The 27007-nt window shown below is 35.7% G+C and overlaps 1 protein-coding gene across 16 annotated transcripts in view; it reads right to left on the bottom strand.

Moving 5' to 3' along the window:
• The window catches only part of NTNG1 (netrin G1), a 352207-nt gene that overhangs the window by 317893 nt on the left and 7307 nt on the right, over positions 1–27007 (bottom strand). For all 16 annotated transcript variants that reach the window (XM_005542553.5, XM_045366166.3, XM_045366139.3 and 13 more), the window contains exon 2: positions 25689–26460. In XM_005542553.5, the coding sequence (XP_005542610.1) occupies positions 25689–25934 (246 nt within the window). In that variant the 5' untranslated portion in view covers positions 25935–26460. The remainder of the gene's footprint in view (positions 1–25688; positions 26461–27007) is intronic.

A 27007-nucleotide genomic window follows, 5' to 3' on the forward strand; every position in this document is an offset into this window, starting at 1 on the left:
GCAATAGATACCTTATAGGATTGTTATAAAGAACAGAAATAAAATATGGCATAAAGCAAACACTCCATGAACACTCATCATTAAGTAAATCTAGAGGATTCTAACCCAGATACTATTTAAATTAAACAATAATTTAGTGATTCAATTAAGGTAATAATTTCTGTTTGTTTAGAAGACTGAAATCTCAAGATTAAATAAGAACAATCCTGTCATATTTTTCTGTTGTGGAATATGGGATCCAATGCACATCAGTTTTTATGCCACATTAATCCTAAACAGTACTCAACTTTCCTCTCCCAAAGGTAGTGTTGACTAGTGTAACACTTTCATTAAAGAAGATCAGAAAATTCTGATGGAATTCAGATTCCATATAGAAAAGGAAATGCTAACACTCAAATCTATCTTCAAGGACAAAACAAACTCTCAGTGTGGCTCTGAAGTCTTTTCTTCATGAAATCATTTTATTCTTTAGATTTGCTTATCTATCTTAAAATAGCAGGCAAAAAAAAGAAAAAGAAAAAGAAAACAAAAAAAAAAAAGAAAAGAAAAAAGAAAAAAAAGAGCTGTAATTTTTCTCACTGTATTTCACTGTTCTAAATAAGAACTATTAAACACCTCACACTCCTTTCACCAGATTGGTATCGTCTTCCTTAAGATCCAGAGAGCTGTAAAACCTTCATTTCCAAGGCATTGAGTGTGCTGGGCATTACTGAAGGATTCTGGGTTTGGCATATAGTTTTTCAGGCAAGGTGAAGTGTTGTGGATCACACTTTGTTGTCAGAGAAATTTAGGCCCAATCCTTTACTTCTTCCCTGCCTCAAGGAAACAATAGGTCAGGTTATTCAATTTATCCATTACTGAAGGAGAGAAACACCAATTCTCTTCCACCAGGGCTTTGAAATGGCTATTTCTAAAGAATCACCATTCTTTCTGTATCCTAGACTAAACTTTAGAAATTTTTAAAAAGTATAAAGGAAAAAAGGAACAATACACAAAATGAAAAACTGCTAGAATAGTGAATTGTGAGGCTTTAAGATGCATTAAACAACACCACAACAAAATCCTGGCTGGGTATATATCTCAATAAATCCTTGAAGCACTGCTACCTGATTCTTTGACAAATATCATATAATGGCCTGGAAGTGAAGTATAATTTCAGTTCCTACTACAGAGCCATTATGATGTTCTCGTGGACCAGTTAATTATTACTGAGCTCTCCTGAACCAATCTCATACTGATCTGGAAACAGAAAAGTCATCTCTTCTGAATGAAGTGATTTCTCTAGAAAGGCAGCTGTTCTCAAGAGTCAAGTTCACAGCACATAGATTGCAGAAGGACATTGCCAAATTATCTACTTTAGAGTCTGCCAAGACAAATTATTTTCTTCTATCACAAAATTCTACCAAGTACCTATTGCTTTAAAAATGCCAGTTTTTAAATATTTATTCTGGTATAACATAGCAAATTTCTATTTATGAGAGTCCCTAGTGACACATGGGACAAGAAGTCTATAATTTAAGGCAAACCCTTAATCAGGTTGATGCCATAAAAATTCCATTTCCTTTTGAGACAACTTTTAAAAGCAAAGTCAGTATTCGCCACAGCCCAAGAATGTCTTAACCAAACCCCTGGCCTCTTTTCTTTTCTAGTGACAGTATAAAGACAATTTTAAGTCTTGGACTCTGCAACTTAACTTCACATATTATGGGATGCAGGATAAACATAAGGAGTCAGAAACCAGACTGCCAAGATTTTTGCTAATTGTGTGACTTTGGACAGATTTTGTAATTTTTCTGTGTCCTACCTTCCTCATTTGAAAAGCGGGGTCAATTATAGTACTTAATCATTGGGATGGTTATGAATGAACACATATAAAAGTCTTACAATAGTGCCTGATACATAGTTGATGTTTGACAGAAGTTAGCTGTTAGTAATTTATGCTAAGGTCCCCAAGAATTCCCTTGGCAGAGTATAGGTTGTGAAATTAGGGATGAATCTCAGCTCAGTCCTTCATTAGCTTTGTTGTGATAGATAATGCTCTTTGATCTCTCTGAGCCTCACTGTTCTCAAGTGCTTCAAGGATAACAACACCTACGTCATACAATTGTTTGAGGATTAAACAATCTAGGAGCAAAATGCTTGGCATATGTAGTCAGGTGGTTATCTGAATAGCATGTAGCAACTGAAGTGAATAAATAGAATATATACTAGATTGTCAAACTGGCAAAAGAATAAAAAACAGACTAAAGGTAAGTTAATATTTCATTCTAGAAAATCCTAGATTTCTCACTTGCCATCTCAAAAAAAAATAAAATAAAATAAAAATAAAAAATAAAAAGCAAAGGAAAACAAAAAAAAAAAGAAAAAAAAATCCAAGCTGTTGGTAAAAGTATCCTATGTTCCAATGTGAATGTGAGACTAAGAAATCGCTGGTGACTCTGGTCAGCTTTTAGCAAATGCATTGACTCAGATAAAGTGAACAGTTGTCACTGCAGAATCTCCAGAAATACTGCAGGTTTTCAGAGGGTGGATGGCAGTTATGTCTGTGAGGGGCAGAGAAATGAATTTTAGAGCGATAAATGCAGCAGGTGTGCAGTGACTCATACTGAGGGCGACTGCAGTACAGAGCCCCATGGAGGCTCCACACACAGGACAGTCTGGAAGCTTCTAAGCCTCCTGCTGGGACACACAATGGCAGACCACGGGCTGCTCAGGAGACCAAAAAAGAACCCAGTGTCTTTGAGACATCCAGACTCCTTGAGAAAGAAAAAGTTGAATCTCAAGTCATAAAAGTCCTTTCAGTACTGTCTGCCAATGGCTGTGAGGAGACAGTGAAAGGCCAGGAGGAAGAGAAAAAGCTGTTTGCTGAAGGACGGAAGGAATGTAAGTGCAAAGTATAGAATGGACAGGGAAAATGAGCAAGTGTTATCATTATAAATATATATACACACACACATACAATGAGAAAAAATAAAAACTTTTTGGGGGTGAAAAATTGTAATGTGTTAAAACTCAACTCAAAAAATGTAAGATGGAAAAGGAAAAATATTTACTGAGCATTTTTATACATCAATAACTTAGCCATTAATATTTTTAAATATTAAAAAGGGCACAGAGTATGGTATTGATTTGAAATATGGAAAATGTTATACTAAAAACTGTATCTGGTTTTGACCTGACAAAATAAGACGAGTTGATCTGATTTTACCACATACTAGAGGCTAGATTTCAACACAATAACATTTTGTGTCATTAAAATGTGGATTGGGACACTAAATATTTGTGTGATGCTACAAGTATTGATGGTCCCATTATTAAGATATGAAGAATGCATTTTTTACCAGAACCTACTATTCTGATTAAACAGTTCCAAAGAAAGAAAAGGGAATTGCAAGCTTGAATATATTCTTTAATGACTGCCTATATTTGATTATGGGGTCAGCAATGGTAACTTAATAAATTATAATGTGTTTTTGGAACTTAATCAATAATAGCTGCTTTTATTCCATTTTTTATTCTTTTGTTTTTTCTCCCCTCAAGAAAAATCGCATTCAGTACAATAGCTACTATTAAAACAAAACACATAAATACCAAATAGCCCATCCAATTAATCCACTTCCAATGGGTCTAGATTATCAGCAGCAATAATTATGTTCCACTTATATCTGGTTATTAATCTTAATGATATTAAATCTGCCATTTAAATAATTACTTTTTTTACCAGTATCATCAGTAACAATAATTTTTTTTGCATGTAATTAATACATTTGTCATTTTTTTAAGATTGCTAATCAATTTTGAACAGCCTTCCCTTAACCTAGTATATCATCCACAGGATGATCATAAACATATATAAAATAATAGATGAGTACTAAAATTTGCTACTCTACTCGTTTGAATTTTCACACATGACATTGATGTGGTCCAAGAAAAAAAGAAATAACTTATTTATCTTCCTTAGGCTCGAACCCCCTTTCATTTTCACTTCCTTTTGGTTTAAGTTATTTTTATATAAGAAGCCTTAATCAATAATCCACTGTAAAAGTAATTTTCTTAGTATTCCTAAAAAGTAGATGTGATGGTCTTTTTGATGCATCAACTGGTCTAGGCTACAGTCAACAGTTACTCTGCCAAACATTAATCCAGGTGTCTCTGTGAAGATACTTTATAGACGTGATTTAAGTCCATAATCAGTTGATTTTCAGTAAGAGAGATTATCCTAGATAATCTGAGTGGGTCTGATTCAATCAGTTGAAATGTTTTAGAAGCAGAGTTGAGTCTTCCCTAAAGAAGAGAAAATTCCAGCTGTGGACAGCACTTTAGTCTGTGCACAAGAGTTCCAGCCTCCCCTTTCTTAGAGCCTGCCATAAAGATTTTTCAGTTGCCTAGGCAGCCTCCACAATAGCATAAACCAATTATTGTGAGGCATCTCTTAATGTACATCTCCTATTAGCTCTGCTTCTCTGGTTACAGTGACGATTAGATGTCTTAATGAATGACCACCCTGACTGATACCGTAGGCTAGTGCAAGGCATCCTGGGGGTTGTGTCAGAGAATAGAGAGAGTAAAAACTACTCCTTGCTTTAAACATACACCTTACCATTTCAAATTTCATTCTTGGATAGCCACTCACTTATTTGTAAGATTTTATAAAAATTCAGTATTTCTAGAAGGGGTAACAGCATAAACTATTCCTATGAAGGCCTTCACCATTAGAGGTTCCCTACTGCTGCTTGAGGTGTCAAGAAAGTGGAATATATGAAGGAGAGCTCTAAATGAGAAATTACTTACAGGATCCAATGTACACTGTTTGGGCGATGGCTACATTACAAGTCTAGACTTCACAGCTATGCGGTATATCTGTGTAACAAAACTGCACTTGTGTCCCCTAAATCTTTAATAATAATAAAAGACCAGCAGAAGAGTAAGCATCAAATGGAAGCGTTGCTACTGTGTAGCTTGGCCATCCTCTGAGGGGGCCAGTCCTCTCAGAGCTAGCAATTCTCCAAATTTCCTTGAATTTCTAATGAATTATAAGTTTAACTTCTCCCAGGTGACCAAGACCATAAATTGCAGGAATGTATACCCACAAGATTTCATTATCAGAATGGAACCTACCAAGATGCTCTAAAATATTAATACTCTTGCCATTCTTTGTAAAATCTATAAATTCAAGAAAACTGAATTTGACACAAAGGCTATGGAGTCAAAAAATGCATTTGTAGATTAAACTGCAATGGCTAGTTTTATTTTAACTACACATTAAATATGGGTACAGTTTGAATAGAAAAAGAAGGCTAGCCTACATATGGAGGCCTTAGTAATGGCTTCAGCAAATTTCAGTCTGTCAAAAATGATGTATATTTGAAATTGGTGACCAATTTGATCAATTTTTCAAAATGTCATCAGCTCACCAAATATATCCAATTATTTTGAGATGTTTCTGCAGATTTTTTTTTTTTTTTTTTTTTTTTTGCTATGTTGGTTCTATGAATCAGCCCTTTATGGCTAAGAGACTAATGGGCCTGTCCTGAGTTTGAAGGATTGAGCCAAATAGGAGTGAAATCACAGATATTGCTATAGATATGAAAAAAATACAATGTGCTTATTCCTATGTTTATCCAGGATGCAATTTAAAATATGATTATTGTAAGCTAGATTTACTATAGGGTTTACTTTGTTGTCCTTGGTAAATGTCACCTCAAAATAGTTCCACTTCTATTTTCCTCAAGGCAGCAGAGATGCTCATGAACACTTGTAGACAGGGGCATACTGTCAAGTTAAAGCAGATATGGAAAAGTTTCTACTGAGAGAGAGAAATATTTTAAACTATCCAGAATGTTAAAAATAAATAAGATTTATATATCAGAAAAATACTCTTCTAGATGTAGTGTCTTACTTCATAGATTAATAACTAATTGTAGACACAATTTTACAGCTTCTTGGAATTATTTTTATTACAATCTAGTTGCTAAGGTCATTTTTTGACAGGATTCTACAGTGAAAACGAGGACTTTACCAGTGATTTCCTGTGCTGGTTATGTACTTCCTTAAAAAGAAAAAGAGAAAGAAGGAAAGAAGTAAATAAGGGGGGTGCAGGGAAGGAGGGCAGTAGAGCAACACTTATTGTCTTGCTCATTTCAGGCTAGACTACATGAATAACCTTGTTTCAAAGTAAAGCTCCCATTAGTTATATTATGAAATTACAGGGTATTTTTCCTTCAGGAATCTCAAAGTCATTTTCTGGTATCAATTTGTCAATAGTCCAATGCCTTCGATCCTGTAGTGCCCAGAGGAGTCTGTCCTGGCATTATTTCCGCAGAGCCTTTCATTAGCCTTATGACAACCCAAGGTAAGAAGCATCAATAATGACTGTAAAGTTTTGTTTTGTTTTCCAAATGCTTACTTAACTGACAAACAATATATACATGAAAAAAAAGAATGGCTTTACAAGAACTGGAAAACTTAAGGGCAATATATTTATATTTTTCTAAAATCTACTCAAGCTTTCATTCAAAGATTATATTAATACATGTTAGGCACTTAGACAGTGCCTGATGAAATATACTCAATAAAAATTACTTCCTACTTAATGATATCCAGTAATCTCACAACTATTTTTTATTAGTTACTGTGACTTATGGCAAGTCATTTAACCTCTTCACCTCAGTTTCCTCACTTTTTAAATGAGGCTTTCACCTACATATTAGTATTAACATGACTAAAGATACATAAAACCATATTTAAGTTTTTATACAAATATGAAAATACACATTATTTTTATATTTGTACTAATAATTATACAAATTATTAGTATAATAAATATGGGTCTTGAACTTTAGGCACTTTTGAAATATTAACACTGATAATAATAAATCATATAGAATATATATTATCCCCACTACTAATAAACTGTGAAAAAGGTAATGCTGATGTTCTGTCATTACAGATAGATTCTTCTAAAATAAAGTTCTTCTTGGTGAACATGCATAAATTCGTGCCACTCTAAGGATGACTGTAGACAGTCTCATGGAATTATGATTTGAAGAGCAAATCAAATAAAATGGAACTTAAGCAATTTTATAAACGTTTCTTACTGGAAACCAATGGTGAAACCAACAGTCCAATATACCACTGAAACTGTCATATAGTCATGAATAAGTATTTCAGAATAGGAGGGAAAACTGAGGTTTGGGCTGGGATTACAGAACGCCCTCTGAATGTCAGAGATTATGACCTAGAGCAGGTTAAGTTGCTTGTATCTGAATTCTGTGTCATTGTGATCCTTCTTACTGTACCCATCTCTAAATAAGAGCACTTAAACCTATGGTACTTAATGACAGTACCGGTGACTTTGATATTTACCCATCTACTGTTGTGTATTATTGTATATCTCAATTACGTATGTCTCATATCTCTAGAACATTTTTGATAGGCAAAGGCCTGGGTCAATCCAAGGGTCTGGTATGTTATTAAAAGTGACTTTTTCTTGTACTTTTGGTTTCACAGTTAATTGCTTCAGACAATCTTCACAAAAAAAAGTAAAAAAAAATCCCTGAAACCCAGAAAGTTTAAATAAGTAACTTGTCCAAAATTACTTGATTAGGCTTTTGTAAATATATTTTGAATTGGATCTTTATATTATCTGTTAAGTACTGATGATTTGTGACCACTGAGCTTGCAAATAAATATAAAACAAGAATTATGGTAACTTACTTTTTATACCACTTTCCTCCTATTTTATCTAGTACTTTTCATTTTATAAAATACCTTCACCTACATTATTGCATTTAAAGATTGATTACAGAGAGAAGAAGCCAAGTATAAGAAATGATGCTAGTATATTATGTATTGGGAAACATAAGGAGAGCTGAGCAGGATTTAGATTAATTCACAGACAGCACAATGGTAACATTTGTTACTGTTGAGATAAATCTATAAAAGAAACTTATTTTAAAAGGGAAGCAAAAGACAAGACTTTGCAGTTTCCTTAAGCTAGAATGTCCTTCTATTTCTTCTTCCATCTCAGAGTAGTCTACTTTTTTCTCAAAGCTTAGCTCAAAGGCCTTCTGGTTTTATGAAGTTATCACTGATCCCTCTGAGTTTGCAATGAATTGCTTCTTTCTGTGTTCCCATTGCTCTTTATATGTAGTGCCGGCATAATATTTGTTTCTTCTTTGTAAATAATGATTTACTTTATAAAGCTTCTTGAAGGCAGAGGACAGACTGTCATTGTTAGCTCCCATTATGCCCAGCCCAGGGCTCTACAGAGCAAGGAATTTCATAAACACATGCAGAACTGAACTAACTGTTTAGAGGACACTTAGGGAACGCAACTTAGTGAATTCACAGTGGAGAGAAACCACTAAATACTCCCACAAAACATCCCCAAGTATCAACTTCTGCCAGATTCTTCATGAGATTCCTTCGATATCATAAATGATGGCAAAGTCATTGGTAATAAGAAAAACGTGGCAGAAAAGATTATTGAGGGTCAATAATTAAAATCAAAGTGGAGAGCAGAAATTTAGGAAAGCAGACAGGTACAAGAATTCTTCATTCCATGGTTAGATATTAAGGGCTCACTATGTATCAGGCACTATACTTAATTGCCCGGGATACAATAAAGAACACAGGTTCATTTCTGTCTGCAAGGAGCTTACAATCTGATGTAGTGGGCAGACTAGTAAGTAATAATTACAAAATGAAATGGTGAGTGCATTGTTCAGGAGAATTACCTACTACAACAGGGCAGTTGCATTGCTAAGAAAACTTGCTCTTAAATTAACTTAAAAACATAGTTTCAGTGACAAAAAGGAGTTAGGGATTTTTTGTCTTATAACAGCAAAACTATTTTAATGTAGGCATTTTAATAATAAAGTTGCATGTCTTGATACCTGTGTTAGATACAGTGAACTCCAAGTTTCTCTTCAAGGAATCAGTATGTCAGTATGTTCAGCTCTCTTACTCTTTGATTCTCCATTTTAAAGTTTAACTTCCTGGTTCTCTTTGGTCCCTTGCCTCTAGTTTCAGTAAACAACTTTCCCACCAGTTCTAATCAGTAGTTCACATCTGTTCTCCTAGTCACCTGCTTTGACCTGAGTCACCCCTGGTCACCTGCTCCGTCTTGAGTCACCCTGGTCACTTGCTCCATCCTGAGTCACCCTTGGTCACCTTCTCTGACCTGAATCATCCTGAGTCACCTGTTCTGTAACCGCCCTTCCCACCAAACTACTCACCCCACTCTGGCTTGTACCCCTGCTCTCTTTAAAATAGCCAATTGGAATTAGCTTGGACTGCGCAGTCCAACCCTAGCCAATAGAGGAACCACACAGCAGTAGGGGCTACCTGCATTAGGAATAAGAACCCCTTCCCCTCCCTTGTCTAGGTGTGCTCTCACCATTATTCCATCACGAGTCGCAACCTTCTATAGAAGTAAAAATTGCCTTGCTGAGACAATTAAATTTATGTTGGAGTGCTATTTCTTTGTGGCACTGAGGAAGAAGCATTTGGTTCTAACAGCTGTAAATATGTAGATGCAAAACTAAAACCATCACTGCACAAATCTAGCATTTGACAACATTCAGATTTTCCTCAAGAACAATGGTCTTTACTTTCTTAACATCACCAGCATTAAGATTACATACTCTCATAGGAACTTAAATTTCTTCTTTGAAGTGTTTATCACAGTAGTAGTTACTGGTGTACTTACTTAAGTATTTCTCCCTGCTTTCGCCATGAGCTCCAAGACGTTAGGAAATAAGTCTGTTTTGCACATTTTTATACCTCTAGCTCAGTACCTTGCACATAATAGGTACTCAGTAAGTTAAACTACTAACACTTGTTACTTTTATCATTCAATGCCACATAAATAAAGTTGCTGTATGGATTACAACAGCTTTTTCACTCTTTATGGTTCTCTTTCCAGAATGCAGTGTGAGTCCTGCACAAAATCAAGTTATAATTGTGAGGCCTGCATGGTGCTTGGGACCAGCAAGCACTGTTGGCCAGGCTGTGACCAGCACAAGGAAGTCCAGTCAAGCTAGAGGTGGAGGCTGAGATCCAGCCTGTTCTCCCCTCCTCAAGTTGTAGTGCAAAGCTACATGTATTGGAAGGAAATAGCACCTCTTTCTAATTCACAGTCACCTTGATAATGCAACTTGTTGGTGTCTCTAATCAAACACACTGTGAAGTAAAAAATGCAATTGGAGCAAGTAGAAATTATGGAGCTAAAGTTTCATCTAATAGTGTTTTGTTTTGTTGATTAGCAGTGCGGTGGAAATCCACTGGATGCTTTTGAGGAAGGGGATAACATGGATAATATGGCAGCCAAAATAATTGATTTAGAACCTAGCATTTCCATTTCCCATGCAGCAGGAATTCCTCTCACTTGCTATGCCTTTATGAGAGCCAACATATTGAGCCTATTCCAATATGTCATTAATAAAAAGAGCTTTAATTTATTTGCATAATTATTTATTTTGTTAGCTTTCTTTGTTTTCAGAAATAGTTATTATATTGTTCATAGACATTTCTAACGCAGTTGTTAAAACACCGAGCCAATATAATCTCAGTGCAAATGTCATTGTATCCATGAGTGATTATTTTAATTCTGTGTTATTTAGAATACACTTCATTTAATTTAAAATCACAGTTGTGAAATTATTTTGATTTTAAATACCTTATTGGAGGCTGAACCTCACAAGCAGTTAGCTACTAGCTGCCACTAGTAACATCCAGGAAAGCCAGACACATTTCAGAAAGGGAAACTAATAGGAAAACCTTTAGAAGATTCATTCAAAGCAGAAAATAAGAATCAGAAGGACTTGTATCTTTTAGCAACATAAATGATAGTCACAATGATAAAGATAATTAATATTTATTATTTACTATATGCCAGGCACTGTGCTAAGTACATCATCTTATTATTTTTCAAAACAAAGAAGGAAAATAACTTGACTGAGGTACAACTTGAACCTTCAGACCTGTTTAAATCCAAATAAAATATCCATAAAGGCATGCACTTCCCCATGTTAGACATGGCACTTCAGAACACCTGGCTCTAAATGTCTAAAAACCCAGAGAGCTTCTGATCCCAGAAACTTCCTTTCAGGAAGGGACAATTGGCTCTTTTTTATGAGGTCATAAAGAAATATAAAGACTTATCACTGCTACTCTTAAAAGATCCCCCAATTTCCCCTGAACAAACAAGAAGACGTACAAAATGTGTACTGATCTACCTCCCTTGTCAGTCTAAATGTAAACTTCCTGGCTGTGGTTTTAATTGGAAATAGAACCCTTCCTTGCTGTCCAAATTTATTACAGTTACACATCACCCTCAGGTTTTCATCTAGGAGACAAGTTATTCCGGTGATGGATGATGCAATATTTATATATCATCTTGCAAAGTAAGCAAAAAGACTTCCAGTTTAAAAGCACTATAAGGCTATTGTTATAGTCTAGTAATGAAGACAGTAAATTTGGGGAAAAAATTATATATGGCTAAGTATTAAAAATTTTAGAAGAGGGACTTTTATACAAATTGTATAGGTTCAGAGTATATCTTTCAGTTCGGGTGGCCAGTTGTAAGGTGCCACTCTTAAAATTTGTTGCCCCCTGTGTAAAGTTCTAGTCAAAGAATTTTGCTCATAGTTTAGCTCAATGTTTATTTATCCAAATTTCATCTCTCTTTCTGTTAACTTGCCATTCTAAATATTTATTGGTGATGATTATACAACTTCCAAGTGATATATTATTAAATAATTAAAACAAAAATGAGAGATGAAGAGCCATAGTACATAGAGTTTTATCAAAAATCCTAACTTAATTGTGGTTACCATGATATATCATAAAATCTATTCCTGACAGCTAAGGAAATAAGAGAAACATGATTTCTTAATATAGTAATTCCATAATAAGAGGAAGCATATAAATAAACAAGACAAAACTTATTAAGGAGAATATTTATAATCTGTTGGTAGGAATTCAAAGTAGTGCAACCACATTTGACGAAAATGCTCATACTCTACAGTCCAACAGATTGGCTTTGGGGTGCGTACCTCGGGAAAAACAAAATCAAACTTGCTCATACACACCAACAGTTTGGTACAAAGATCTTTCTTGTAGAGTGGCTTATAATTGCAAAAAGTAAAAATAAAAAAAGAAACTTCCCAAATTTCCATTAATGAGTTATGTATTCATATAATGAAATATACACATATGCATACATATGTACCTATATATAGTATTAACATGAATTAACATGATCATATAGATCAAATGAATAATTTACAAATATAATGTTGAATGAAAAGCAAATTACAGAATAGTTTTTTTTTTCAGGATGGTAACGTTAAAAAAATCCAAAATCAAAACTATATATTATTTTTGAACACATAATCCAGGTATAAAAGCATAAAAGCATGGACTAGAAGGAAATACACCAATTCAAGATACTGATTTCTTCTTAGGGAAATAGGGACAAAGATTATTTCAACTCTGTCAGTGATATATATTTTTTAAATTCTTACAAAAACAATATAACATTACCATTGTTAATCATAAATCGTAAGTGGTGGAGGGCTTTTTGGTGCTTTTTCTTTTTTTTTCTTTTTTTTTTTTTTGAGACACAGTTTCACTCTGTCACCCAGGCTGGAGTGCAGTGGCATGATGCCTCTTGGGTTCAAGTGATTCTCGTACCTCAGCCTCCTGAGTGGCTGGAATTACAAGTGCACACCATTACAACTGACCAATTTTTGTATTTTTAGTAGAGATGGGGTTTTGCCATGTTGGCCAGGTTGGTCTCAAACTCCCAACCTCAAGTGATCCTCCTGCCTCGGCCTTCCAAAGTGCTGGGATTACAGGCATGAGCCACCATGCCCAGCCTATAAGTTGTGGTTGCACATGTATTTATCATACTGTTTATGTACCTTAAAATATTTTTAATTGAAAAATAAAGAAAAGTTTTATGATTTTCTCCAAAGTTAAGAACCTTTAAAAGATTAAGGGCCTCTAGCACAGCCAATACCCCGAAGACCTTGTGTATATCAGAGCAATAATCTTTGATATGAATGTTATGGTCCAACAAATATATCTCTGTTTAACGGTTCATTCATTCATTTAACATATGTTTACAGGGCTCTACTATGGGCACTACAAAACACAATTCCTACCCTTTGGAGCTCATATTCTGGAGGGGAAAACGATATAAATAGATGAGCAAATAATGACCTATGAGATATCAGTTCTATCCTGATAGTCAGAGGTGGCCTGTAAGGAGTAAAACCATTGACATCTCTTCTGATTGGTCAGTGTTTATGCTGTCCCAGTTTGTAAATATTTTTACTATAATCCCCATAAAAAATTCAGAAGATGCATTTCAATAGGGTGGTCAGATAGGCCCCTTTGAGGTTTTTTAAGTGGAAAGCTGAATAAAAGTTAGGAAAAAACTATAGGAAGATATTGAGAATGCAGATGGAAGCCAAGAAGCAGGAATAAACAGTGTTACAAAGAACAGCAAGAGAGTGCAGCTACAGAGGACTGAGCAAGGCAGGAGCAATGAGAATGGAGGTTAGAGAAGAATGCAGGAGCCAGATTAGATAGAAACTTCCAGGCAGTAGTAAGGCTTGAGATATGATGTTGAATGGACACAAAGTTATGAGAAAAATTGAACAAGGAAAGGGCCAGACTGGCTGAGATGTTTAAAATTATATGCATACATATATTATTATATTACATACAATGTCTCTATTTTATAATAGTTTATATTATACAGTATATAAATGATGTTGATAGCAGGACAAAAGTGGGGAGCAGGGAGACGAATTAGGAGATACTGCGGGAGTCTAGCCTGGGGACACAGCTGGTTGAGACCTGGCTGTTGGCAGTGGAGAAGGTAAAAAGTGGTTGGGTTTGCAATTGACGGTTTTGCTAACAGCACTTGCTGATATATGTTGTGAGAGATATAAAGGAGTTAAAGAGGATTCTTAGATTTTTCATCTTCAGCAGCTAGATGAGTATAAGTTGCCATTTACAGATATGGGAAATACTAGAGGCAGAATAGATTTAGGAAGAAGAAATCAAGAGTTCTATAATAAACACATTAAGTTTAAACTGCCTACTAGACATCCAAGTAGAGACAGCATGTAGGCAGTTGGCTATATGATAACAGTTGTTATTGATACTGTAAAAAACCAAAAACAAAACAAAAGCATCACACTAACCACTTTTCTCAACACCTCACCCACAAGAATATGATTTTGTTAACTAGCCAACAGTTGCTGACTTATTATTCTGTTTTTTACATGATGAATACAATATGTACTCTGCTTTCTATGATTTCTAACAGCTTATTTCCATTTATATGAACACGTTAATGGAAAAGAAAGCAAGAATGGAAACAAACACTGTTGATCAGTTCTCTTATCTCTGAATGAAGACACTCATCACGTAATATGTATTTTCAACGTTCCATACACTCTGTTTACACAATCCAATTTTCTGAGGCTATTTCAGATAAAAGGCTTTTTAAATAACAAAATCATAGTATTATAGCTCATAGCCCAAATCATAAATGTTATTTTTTAAAAAAGGTTTTCACTATGGTTTTATTCCACATGCTACAAATAAAATTAGGGGGGAATAGAATAGTTTAAGAGTGGAACGTAGGTGTCAGAGTGGGTTTATATCCTCTTTGCATGACTTACTTACAATAATTATTTAACCTCATGCTTCAATTACTCTGGTGAGTAAGGATAAGACAGGACTGAGGATTATAAGAACCAACACAGTCCAAGCTTTCAGTACAGTGCATGACACCAGGTAAGTTCTTCATAAATATCAGCTACAAGTATTATTTGTAAAAATATAGCACGAGTTCAATTCAACAAGCATGTAACTACTCCTATATGCATCACACCATGTTCGGCACTATAAAAGCACTGTCTCCCGTGATGGCTAAATAGAACATAATTCTGAGCCAGATAGTAGCCACATCGATGAGTATGCTCCCTAACACCTCATATAAGATTAGTCTTTCTAAACTTTGAAACAAAAACCCATATGGAGTGGCCCAGGCATCAACAATCAACCTCAGATTAGCATATTGGCCACCAACTCATTTTCTCTATGTCATGCACACAGCTTCTGTAACTTACGCAGACCACACACATTGGATTCTGTTCTGTCTTGAGAGAGCATGCAGATGGTCCACAATATGAATGACCTCAGTCCACTCTGACCCACAAAGGAATCCAAAAATTTTGAATGTCATTTTCAAAAAGATTGAGGTCCTTTGGTATAACCTTCATATGACCTACAAATCTCAGCTCTCCATATCTGGCAGACAATTTATAGTTTTACACATCCCACATTCATGTCTTCTGGCACCTATGCACACACTAAAATATCTTTCTTTGAAATAGAGAATTCTTTTTCTAGAACAGTCTTTTAACTTCTCGGCAGGCTTCATGTTCCTTACACTTGTCTAATCTTTTCTACCAGTTTATAATTTCTTCCTTCATACAAGTCACTATAGAGGAACCATGACAACATTGCTGAAACACAAGACTAGCTTCCAGACCATGCTTAGAAATTGTTTGGAAGCGTACTTGATTTCTTCATTTTATGATTTCCAAGAAGGAAAGGGAGCAACAGGAAAGCAACAAAATGTCACATACGATGGTGAAAAATCACTGTGCAGACATGACCTCATGATAATGTCGGCAGCTGGACTTCTCAATGACATTAACCCTCTGAAACAAAAGGGCTATTTCTTTGTACTGGAGCAACACTTAGTTCAATTCTTTATTTAATATTTTAGAAGTCAGCCTCAAAGTAGGTCAAAGAGAAAGCAATTCTGCTTTTTCCTCAGCTCACATCTTTAATTTTCATGGAATAGATGCTATATGAATCTATCTATTCCTAGCAAGGTGAGAAGAAATTGACAACCTGCCGATCTCAGTAAGTTCTTTCCAATATTATTCTTATGAAACAAATGTCACTTTCCCCTTTTGTAAGCAAAGAAACTCTGAAATTTCTAAATGGCACACGAAAAACCAGACTGCCCATTAGTCTGGTGAATTAAAACCAAAGATTTCACACCAGCGGTTTTATACAAGGAATATAAAAGATATTCAACTTTTTTCAAAGGGACTGATTCTAAGTGGATAGGATGCTTTGCCTGAGAGTAAATGACAACTTTGCTAAGTTCTTATAACAGGAACAAAGGACAGAAACAGGCACTCAGATGAATCTCTCCCAGCCCTAAGATTATGTCTCTGCCACCAAAATCCAGTGCAGAAACACATAACATTTCCACAAAATGAGGAGCGTGGAAAAGTCTCTGAAATGATACCTGTTCTTATGGTAAAAAGATATTCATATTTTGAACTGATTACACTGACAGAAAATTGAGTTTCTGTAAAAGGTCCAAATACTACATATATATAAATAAATATTAATTTTTGGCTTTAGTAAAAAGTTAGAATCTAAGAGGCAAAAAGTACAAAGGAGTTAAAACTTTTACAGTTGGCCGGGTGCGGTGGCTCAAGCCTGTAATCCCAGCACTTTGGGAGGCCGAGATGGGCGGATCACGAGGTCAGGAGATCGAGACCATTCTGGCTAACACGGTGAAACCCCGTCTCTACTAAAAAGTACAAAAAATTAGCTGGGCGAGGTGGCGGGCGCCTGTAGTCCCAGCTACTCGGGAGGCTGAGGCAGGAGAATGGCGTAAAAACCCAGAAGGCGGAGCTTGCAGTGAGCCGAGATCGCGCCACTGTGCTCCAGCCTGGGCGACAGAGCCAGACTCCATCTCAAAAAAAAAAAAAAAAAAAAAAAAACTCTTACAGTTAGAAATAAATAAATTTAAATAGCCAAGAAACATATTAAAAATCAACCCTCTCAATACATGCATCTTTTAAACATGAAATGCCATTTTTACCTTCAAATATGTCCCTATATCAATCTCAAATTTAAAACATTATAACCTTAGGAAAACAGATGTGGGAATAAGATAATTTTGTCATTATCATTTTGGTTAAACTCCGTATCCTCATTTACTTGCTAAGGCCTTTTAGTGGATGAAAATGAGAGAATATAATGTGCAGTATTGATGAGGATCTAATGACTAGCATAATTGCATAACATGCTGGTAGAACTATAAATTGTTAACTATCTTTCTGGTGGACAATTTGACAACACCAATCAAGAACCTTAGAGTGTAAAATCCAAAAAACTGAAATGCCTAGGAATAGAAGGCTGACTGAAGAAATATTCATATGGTAGAATACTATACAACAGTTTATCTCAAAAACTTCATGTTAAATTTAAAAAAGGATATTATGCAATGTTTGGTACAGTATTTTTCCACTTATTCAAGTTTCAAAAACAATGCTACATATAATTTGTGGATCATACTCAGTATATAATTTCCAATTAGTTGTTAAGTAAGAGAAAAGAATATAATGGAAGAAAAAATACCAGAGGCCATAACACATAGAAAGTGTAAGTTCCGTTTTGTGAAGCTTTTGTTTTGGCTGTGTATGGGGATAAGTGTGTGTTTACTGTGTTCCAACATAAAATCTATTTCTCACTGTGGATCGATTTAAAGCAAATTTTAAAGCCACAGGTATAGTTTACAAGGTGTAATTTACTCATCTTCAGCTTATTGCTTCCAAAGAGATCTCCTGACTTCGCTTAATACCGTGTGGTCAAGGCTATCTTCCTTCTTCCTCCAGAAGCACAGACAAAAGAGAGCAATGACCAGAGAGAGGGACCTGCCTAAGTTCCCTGACAACTCTTTGCCCATGACTGACACGGAGTATACATTCAACGGCAGTTCCATCCCTGGACCACACAGGAGTGCAGCCCTACCTTTTTAGCCTCAATTAAATACAATACAATGAGCTCAACATCCTAAAAACACACAGCATTGAAATCATTTTGCCATATCATTCTTTAAAAAAATTACTACTATGTTTTCCACGTTTATTTTTGTCATTGTATATCCTTCAGAAATATTACTTTAATAGCTATACATATTCTATTATGTGGCTATACAATGTTTTATTTAATGGCCTTTTCACTTTGATATCTTGATGTTATTTTCATTCTTTTTTCCATTGGTTATAATGCTGTGCTGGACATAAATCAGGACAGTCTTCTTTATCTCAACAGATTCTTATTTCCTCACACACCAAACCTCCTATATTTAATTAGAAATAGAAAAAATAAATCTCATATATAGTCTAGAGAAAGAGAGATTTCAGTATGTGAGTTCAGAGTAGATTTTGCCTCTACAATTTCTTTTTTGAGAGCAGCATAAGCTGCCCAAGTACGGTAGCTAAATTTTGCTAATTGCCTCTTAATTTACAGAGTAAAACACTAGATTTATGATAAATGTGTTCAAGAAATAGAAAACATTATGGTAATCAAATACAGGCATGTGTCACTTTATGACAGGGATACATTTTGAGAAATGTGTCATTAGGTGATCTCATTGTGTGAACATCATAGAGTGTACTTACACACATCTAGATGATGTACCCTGCTACACACACATAGGCTATATGGTGTAGCCTATTGCTCCTAGACTACAAGCCTGTACAGCATGTCACTATACTGAATACTATAGGCAACTATAACATGATGTTAAGTATTCGTGAACCCAAATCTACCTAAACATAGAAAAAGTACAGTAAAAATACAGCATTTTAATTTCATGAGACCTCTGTAGTATAAACAGTCCCTCATTTACCAAAACATTATTATGTGGTGCATGACTTTACAATATTCAAATCAATTAATTAGCTAGAACCATGTTATCATGTATTTGCTGCCTAGGAGTATGTTAAATGCTATGAGAAATAAAAAACAATATAATATACAGTCTTTAGTGAATTCCTACTATGCATTAGCAAGTGTGGCGGCTCTCTCACATATCATCCCACTTAAAGAGTAATGACCCACTTAAAGAGTCAGAATACAGTAAACATACGAAGAAAATGTGTATGTGGGTGTATAAATCAATAAGATCTAATGAGGTGTTAAATGGTGGAATACAGTTGAGTACACAGGCAGTGCTGGCTACTATATATGTCTCTCTAGATATAGAGATATATACATATTACATAGATAGATAGATAGATTTAACAAGAGTTAAAAAGTCAAGAGAATTATATGACCTGAAATTAACTTGAGCTAGACATTGAAAGATAGGTGGCATCAGAGTAAGTGGAGAAGAGCACGGACTATGCTAAACAAAAGGAATGTCTTCTGCTTGTCCTCCTAGAGACAAGAGATGACATGAGGTAAAGGGCTTCATGGTGATAACACTAGTCCTCAAAATCAGAGGATCAAGAAACCATCCTAAAGCCCATGTTAAACACAAAACAAAACAAAACAAAATCAAAGAAAAGCAGAGCAAGCCTTCCAAAATTCTGGGGAATATGTCCATTGTACTTCAAAACAGTCCAGAGAGACTCATGTTTTAGAACAATACTTCTCACACTTTGCAAGTGATGATCCTGTAGACTAAAATCAGACAAGGTTATCTCCTGGGGGACAAAGGAAGTAACTTCAGTATTCCACTGCAAAGCAGTCACTATTTTGAGGTCTCATATTTCACCTTTAAAAATCTTGCATCTCTGCATTCGGTTAAATGTTTCCCCTAATCTTAATGTGAAATTGGAGTTCCAGGTAGATAAGCCATATTTGTTTTACTCAACATATTCTGGTATCTCTTAAATTAATAACTATATATGCATATTTGAAATATATATGTATAGATAGATAGATATAGATATAGATATAGATATTTCAACCTGATATATATATCAGGTTCTTTATTGTGTTGTTCCTCTTCCATCCTGGCCGTATCTGCCAGATATAAGAAGTTAACCAGGCCACCATTAACCAGGCCACCAGGCAGTCATTAAAACACTGTGCCACCATCTGCTCCACCCAGTTTTTTTGTTTGTTTTTGTTTTTGATTTTTTGAGACAGGGTCTTGCTCTGTTGCCTAGGCTGTTGTGCAGTGCCGTGGTCTTGGCTCACTGCAGCCTTGACCTCCTGGGCTCAAGAGATCCCCCCACTTCAGCCTCCCAAGTAGCTGGGACTACAGGTGCATGTCACCATGTCTGGCTAACTTTTGTAGAGGTGGGGTTTCTTTCTGTTGCCCAGCCTGGTCTTGAACTCTTAGATTCAAGAGATGCACCTACTTCAGCCTCTCAAAGTGCCGGGATTACAGGTGTGAGGCACCACACTTGGCCAACCCAGCCTTTTTTTCTCCTTTTCTGGCACTGTTTAATATTAGGCATTTGGCTACCAGATAGTATTTTCCAAGTGGCCCTTTGACATGTTGCAAAATAATATTTCACCTTTAAATTCTGAGTGCTGATCTTATTTCTCTATTCTTCTACCCTCTGAATAAACACTACTTTGTATTATTTTTGCTCGGGACTTCCATTGGCTGCAACGAACATATGCTATTTGACTTTGGTTATCTCCACCACCACTAGGTTTCGCATGTGCTGAATGCTCTGCTCACTTCACTCTGCACACGATGGTTTGCAGTAATATTTGTGAGGCTTTAGCTCAACAAAGAGCACTTACGCACACTATCTGGGACAATAAATGACATGAGGTGGTTTTAGGTTTTGTTGCCTTTGCCATAATCTTCATCAGCTCCTTTCTAAGACCTCCCCAACAAGCCATGCATGCTATGCCAAGGCAGTTTCAACTCAAATCCAGTTGTCCCCTTCCAATCAGATTGCCAGTCATAGTCCCCTGGAGATGCTATAGAGTCCTGATGAGAAGTAGTGGGCAATAGGCTATATGCTCCCAAATTCAAGAAACAGGTAGAGTACTTTAGACATGATGCAATAGATCATAAGGAGCTATTGTACACTCCTCAGAAAGGAAATACTTGATATAGTGGTATATCAGAAAGACTGATTTCCTTGGAACTTAATTCATTCCAAACATGAGTTAAACTTTTCTAAGAAATAAGTCTAAATAATGAACTAATAACAATGAAGTGTTAATAATGAAAGAACTGAAGGTTTTAAAAAATTCCATTTTGGCATAATTAAGGGATAAGTCAGTTCAAATGAAAGGTGTCACTGTTATTAAAACTTCATTCATTTACTGAATTATGTTTCATGTGAACAGAGTGTATTTTTAAGATTATTTGATTATTATATAAGTCAATGTCATTTCCAGTTTTTGGAAAATTGATAGTAATTGTCATTGAAAATGTAACAGTTTATCAAATTAATTTCTCAAGGGCCACCTGATAGCCACCAGATGGCAACCTGAGCCAAAGGTAAATCAGAACTTGAAGTTATAGATAGCCCTGAGACTACGAGTTACCAGTCACTCATCTCTCGGGGTTCCTTTGAAACCACAAAACACAAAGACTTTCTACCACTTCTGTAAATTCCATTGGAACATAATGAAATATGCTCTCCCCACAATGCTTACAATAATTAAAGTTTTTTTTTTCATAATAGAAGTCTATCTAGAAATAGCACAATATGGAATGATCATTAATAGATCTGTTAAGGTCCTTAAATAAATGCCTATCGAGAGCACAGGCACGCATTAGTAAATTTCCTAAGGAAAATCCATTTTCATTTCACATTCTGACATTTTATTTAGAAAAATTATACCTTTTCTTTTAATTATTTCAGTAAACATAATGAGGTTATTGCTAACTATACCTCAGAGTACTTTATTTTCTCCAATTTTTTAGTAATATGAGTCTCCTTGTAATTAAAGGCATGCTGCATTAATGATGCTGAACGTCTCCAAGGGAAACATTTAATGTCCACCTCATAATATTATGCCAAAATTACATGCACAGAAGACTTTTTAATAATCTTTGTTTCCTAATTTAGTTTTGATTGGCTCTGAAATCCATAGCAGCACTCAAGGGCTTCCATTTCTACAGTCATCAGCACTTCTGCACCATAAATTGTACAAACGCACATGAGTTCTTCCGTCTGTAGGCTCCTTTTCAAAGCATCTGTTTAACTTATCCAGAAAATTAGCTGCAGGCTAGAGATAATTGCAGATAATTTTGCCATTTTTAAGCCACTGGGGTGTACGCAAGATATGACAGCTAACTTTGTCTAAACACAAAGAAAAAGTCATAGCTTTGTGTTGTCACTTCAGCTTTACACACAGGTTCAGATCATCCTCTCTGCTCTTTATGCAAATTGAAACAAATTGTAGTCACTAAATGATCTGTGTTTCCTGACAAAGCTCTGCCACCTGAAGCTTTCAATGTGGCTGAAAAGATAGGATCTATTCAAATGTGTTCTCCCAGCCTAAAAAAGAGGGTTAACCCCCGCCTTCCCTTCAGATTCTTCCCCATTGATGAAAACAGAGATTGTCTTTAGCCATCATCAACTCAAAAGGAATACATCAACTTAAAAAGAAAATGTATGTTTTTAAATATACACAATTTGTGTATATATATGTATATGTATATGTGTATATACATACACACACACACATATATATATACATACACACATTTATCTTCCTTATCCACTATGATTAATAGAAACGGCAGTGCTCTCCTGAAAAACTAATGTTTATAAATACTGGTACAATTAATACAGAACAATTTTAAAGTACTTCACATTGAAGATTTATTAACTATGCCATCCAGGTTAATAAGCAGAGATCTATTGTTAAATGGAATCCATATGCTCCTTTTTTTCCTGACATTTTACTCTATATTAAAATAAATGCAACATTAATGGATAGTCACTGGCATATAATGATGAAGTCAATGAAAAAAGCAGCAACACGGACTCTTAATGCAATGCCAATGAACTTCAACTTTATATTAAAAAAATCGGCCTGAGGAATTATAGGTATTTCTCTCAGCACATGTTCCCTTGGTGCTCAGAACAGCTATAGCCACAGCTAATAGGAGTGTCACTAGCTGAACAAGTGATTACTGGAACAATTTTGCAGCAAACCTTTACATATAGGGGCTAACCAGTGGCTGTATTCATGTGGCAGCTCCCCTGATATAATAGGCCATAACGACTCTGAGGGAGCAGGTATGGATGCAAGTGTCAAGGAGGGGAGAACACATAAGTCATAACACAAATGACTTTATGGATCCCCATTACACCCTGGGCTACGGAGTACCTAAACAGGTTTGATAGGACAGCATCCTGAGACAGTTTCCCAACCTTGTGTCAGGAATCCTCACACTAAAGAGTTTTATGGAACATCCAAAACTGCAGAGAGGAAGAGTTGCTATATTAGGCCATTACCATTGACGTGGTATATAATATGCATACAAATAGTCCCAAGGTGTATATTTAAAGGATAGATTATTAAATTTGTTATGCCAATCCTATGCATATTAAGGAATACAAATTAAGCATTGATAGGCAACATTTCACAAATCTTACATTCTCCCTTGGAAAACCATTCTGTCCAATGACAAGTTTACATCCCCCAGGGCTTCGAAATATCTGCGTCACTCTAAGATGCAGCGTTTTAAAGACTGTCCTGCAGAGTCTCATGTGATCATACAAAGTATACACGTTACTGCACTTGAGAAAGCTGAGGGATATTTTAATTCTTTTTTCCCATTTGGTCTCTAACATCACTTAGCCAGTGGACTGAGAGGAATTGACTCATTTAAATACCTTAGACCATGTCCCTTTGAAAGGCAGACATGGGAAGATCTGTAACATGCCCTTTGCACTCATGATGGGAGAAAGAGGCAAGCTGAAGACACCAAGTAAACCCTTAAACATGACAGATAGGAGGAGTGCTGAACAAGCATGCTCTGGCCAGAGACTGAGATCAGGGAAGCTGCACCCACAGATCACACCTTGAAAACATCACACAGGGCCTGTAAGAGGGAAAACAGCACCCTGGGAAAGGAAATTTGCTATTTTACTTAGATCTGGAAATTATTAAACAATTCCAGAAGGGACATGTTGTTACAGTGTCATGTAAACCAATATATAGAGCTAGAATGTTCTCAGTAATATGCAGACTTGGCCCGGAACTCATCCTCTGCTATAAGGAGTAGAAGACTACACAACCTATCACCCAAACAGCAATTTCAATCCACATCAATAATGAGCTCTTATAGTTGACCTTTTATGAGAAATTATTAAAGACCTCACATAAAGCCTCCACAAATGTCTCTGCTCCTTTACAGATTTATTATGATTTTGCTAATGTGTTTGAATAAACTCCTTCTCTGGAAGTCTCTGCTTTCCAAAATGCAACTTCTTTGCACAGCACATACCTGTTCCCAGAGAGATGGGTCCTCTCTTTGAAATATTTAGTCTTTCAGGGCACTTTAGTCACAGTGACACCTAATAGCCAAGTGCTTTTTCTCACTCTCCACAAAATCAGGTTTGGACTATAATTCAAACCAGTCCCCAAAGGCACTTCTGAAAAATGGCAAGCCCTTAGCTTTAAGGTGAAAACACTCTTTATTGCTCAAAATTGTTTCCTGTTACAAAACCTTTTTTATGCTGCTAGGTCTAAGATGATCTTATGCTAATTTAACTCACTGGGGACTGTGAACAGATGCTACTTTGATTAATAGTATCACTATCCTGAAAATGCCAGGCCAGGTTCAAAATAATATAGTCAGGTAAGATTACTATTAAAATCTGCCATACAATTATATCTGTTATGTGGAGAAAAATGGGATCACAGTTCTTGTGTGAAATAAAAACCACCTATAACAAAAAGAAAAAAAAAAAACATAAACCAAATAAACTCACCATCTTAACTCTTTAGCACATTAATGTATACCATTTTAACCACCAGCCTCTTTACTAATACTTATAGAAATATTGTCAGCTATGTCTTTCATAAAAATTCAATGTGTTACCCTAATATTACCTTTTCACATGGTATTTAACTTTCTATGCAGGAAAAAAAAGACTTATATAAGCCATGAGAAAAATGAATTCTGTAACTTTGCTTATCAAAAAAAAAGTATCTGAATTTATACATGCTGAGCCCTTGCTTTTCAGCAAGTAAGTTTTCTATGTTCCAAAAGTCATCTTTAAAATATACATAGAAAACTATGACCTTGACAATAAGGGGAGTTGGCAAATAAGATTTTTCTGGAAAAACCTCTCACAAGGCTTTAGTCCCTCTCTCCTCTATTTTTTTTCTTGCTGATCTCCTAACCAAGGACTCCCAAATCATAGCCGCCTCCTGATGAAGATAATTATGAGATCTAGTCTCTCCTTGAACTACAGAATTTGGGACTGGCTTTATACACATATGTGAAGAAACATTTGTGTTTTTAAAGTTGGTTTGCCAATGCATTTTATCCTTAACATGACAGATATGACCTAATCATATTTCTAACCTCCAATCTAAAATTTAACCTTCAACTGGACTTTTTCTTTTATAATATATGCGATAGTATATCTGCCTCAGTGAAACTATTGGTTTTCAGGGAAGCAGAAAGTAAGTTCCTTCCAGGGCATCAATCACAGTGTGCAAATTGTAATTCCAGGCAGGGTAAGCCTCCACTGAGAAAGAAACTAGCCTTTTAACACAAATCTGCCACCTGCAGATTCAACTTATTGCATGAATTGTCTTCACACTCACCACATCTGTATGTATATGCGATTAGACTCTATTTATATGAAATATTTGATGTAAAAGGGTTACCTCACCATTGCACAGAATGTCTCAGGAGGGTCTCCACAGGTAATATCCGGAGGATCGAGTTTCACTTTCAGATATTTTGTCATGTCCGTGGATTCCGGCTGGCAGGCCATGTAATCCCAAACTTTCCCTTCTTCTGTGTAAATCTGAGTCTTACACAGATCATAATGTCCCCAAACCAAAGGGTAGGGCTGCATCACTGAGGACACTGTAACCCAAAGGGCATGAATCGACAGGAATCTTGACAAATACATCTCTAAATTCTTTGTAATCTTCTTGGAAACTAAAGCAGAGCTTGCTTTATGATCTGCGATCTTTGTCTAGTTTACATATATGTACATATATGTATGTATGTATATGGGTAGGTAGGTCTGTGTATTCTTTTAAAAAATGAGGATGGGACCTCAAAGCAGATCCCAAAACCGAAAATGAAGAGTTAAGATACTGTGCGTATTCAGGTATATTGAGGACTTTGGTGGAAGCCTAACATACTTGTGTGTTAGGCGTTAACAACTTGTAGCTTTTTCTTTGTCCTAGAACATATCTATTAGACTCAGGTCTAGTTTGGTTTTTGTAAAATATGTCCAACTGCAGATAATAATTTAGCAAAGTGATGGCTCTCCCGTTGTACATCCGATAACCCTGAGTGATCCTCAATGTTCACAGCTCACAAGGGACGCTCAGGCAGGCTGAGATATCAGTATCTGAAGCAAAAGGATGAGTGTCCATAGCCCGGTGTCTGTTTCCCATCAATCATTCTTTTCTTCTGGCACCAACACCCTTTTAGAAACAATAAGAGTAAGAGTTATTGTCCCAGAATCAATGTATTACGAAACGTACAATATGTTGACATTTTGGAGGTCTGATGCAATATAAAGCAAATTGGTGTAATACAGATAACCTTTACTCAGCTGTTTTGCTAGAATGAGCAAACCATGGAAATCATTCACATTGGGGAGAATTTCGATATGAAGGATTTAACTCTTCCATAACAAAGACAGACACGTGTGTGTGAGTTACAGGTTTTCACTTCAAAAATTACATTTCCATCTTGACAAAACTGAGAGCAAGCAGCTAGATTTGAACATTTCTCATACACTGCAGTGCTAGAAAATCTTCCAAGAGAACAATGGGGTAAATGAGTGCTTTTATAATGATGACAAAGATACGACAACAACTTATATCCCTTTTGTCTCTTGACAAAGAGACCCTAAAAATCTCCAAATTCCTTGTACATTTCTTAGCTTTTGTTTGCTGAAGTGAAAATCAGCATTGGTAGCATAAGCCTGTCCCTGTGGATTTGCTCATTATATTTGAAGAATTTAGC

This window comes from Macaca fascicularis, chromosome 1 (genome assembly GCF_037993035.2).
Source record: "Macaca fascicularis isolate 582-1 chromosome 1, T2T-MFA8v1.1".
In the NCBI taxonomy this organism is placed as follows: Eukaryota; Metazoa; Chordata; class Mammalia; order Primates; family Cercopithecidae; genus Macaca; species Macaca fascicularis.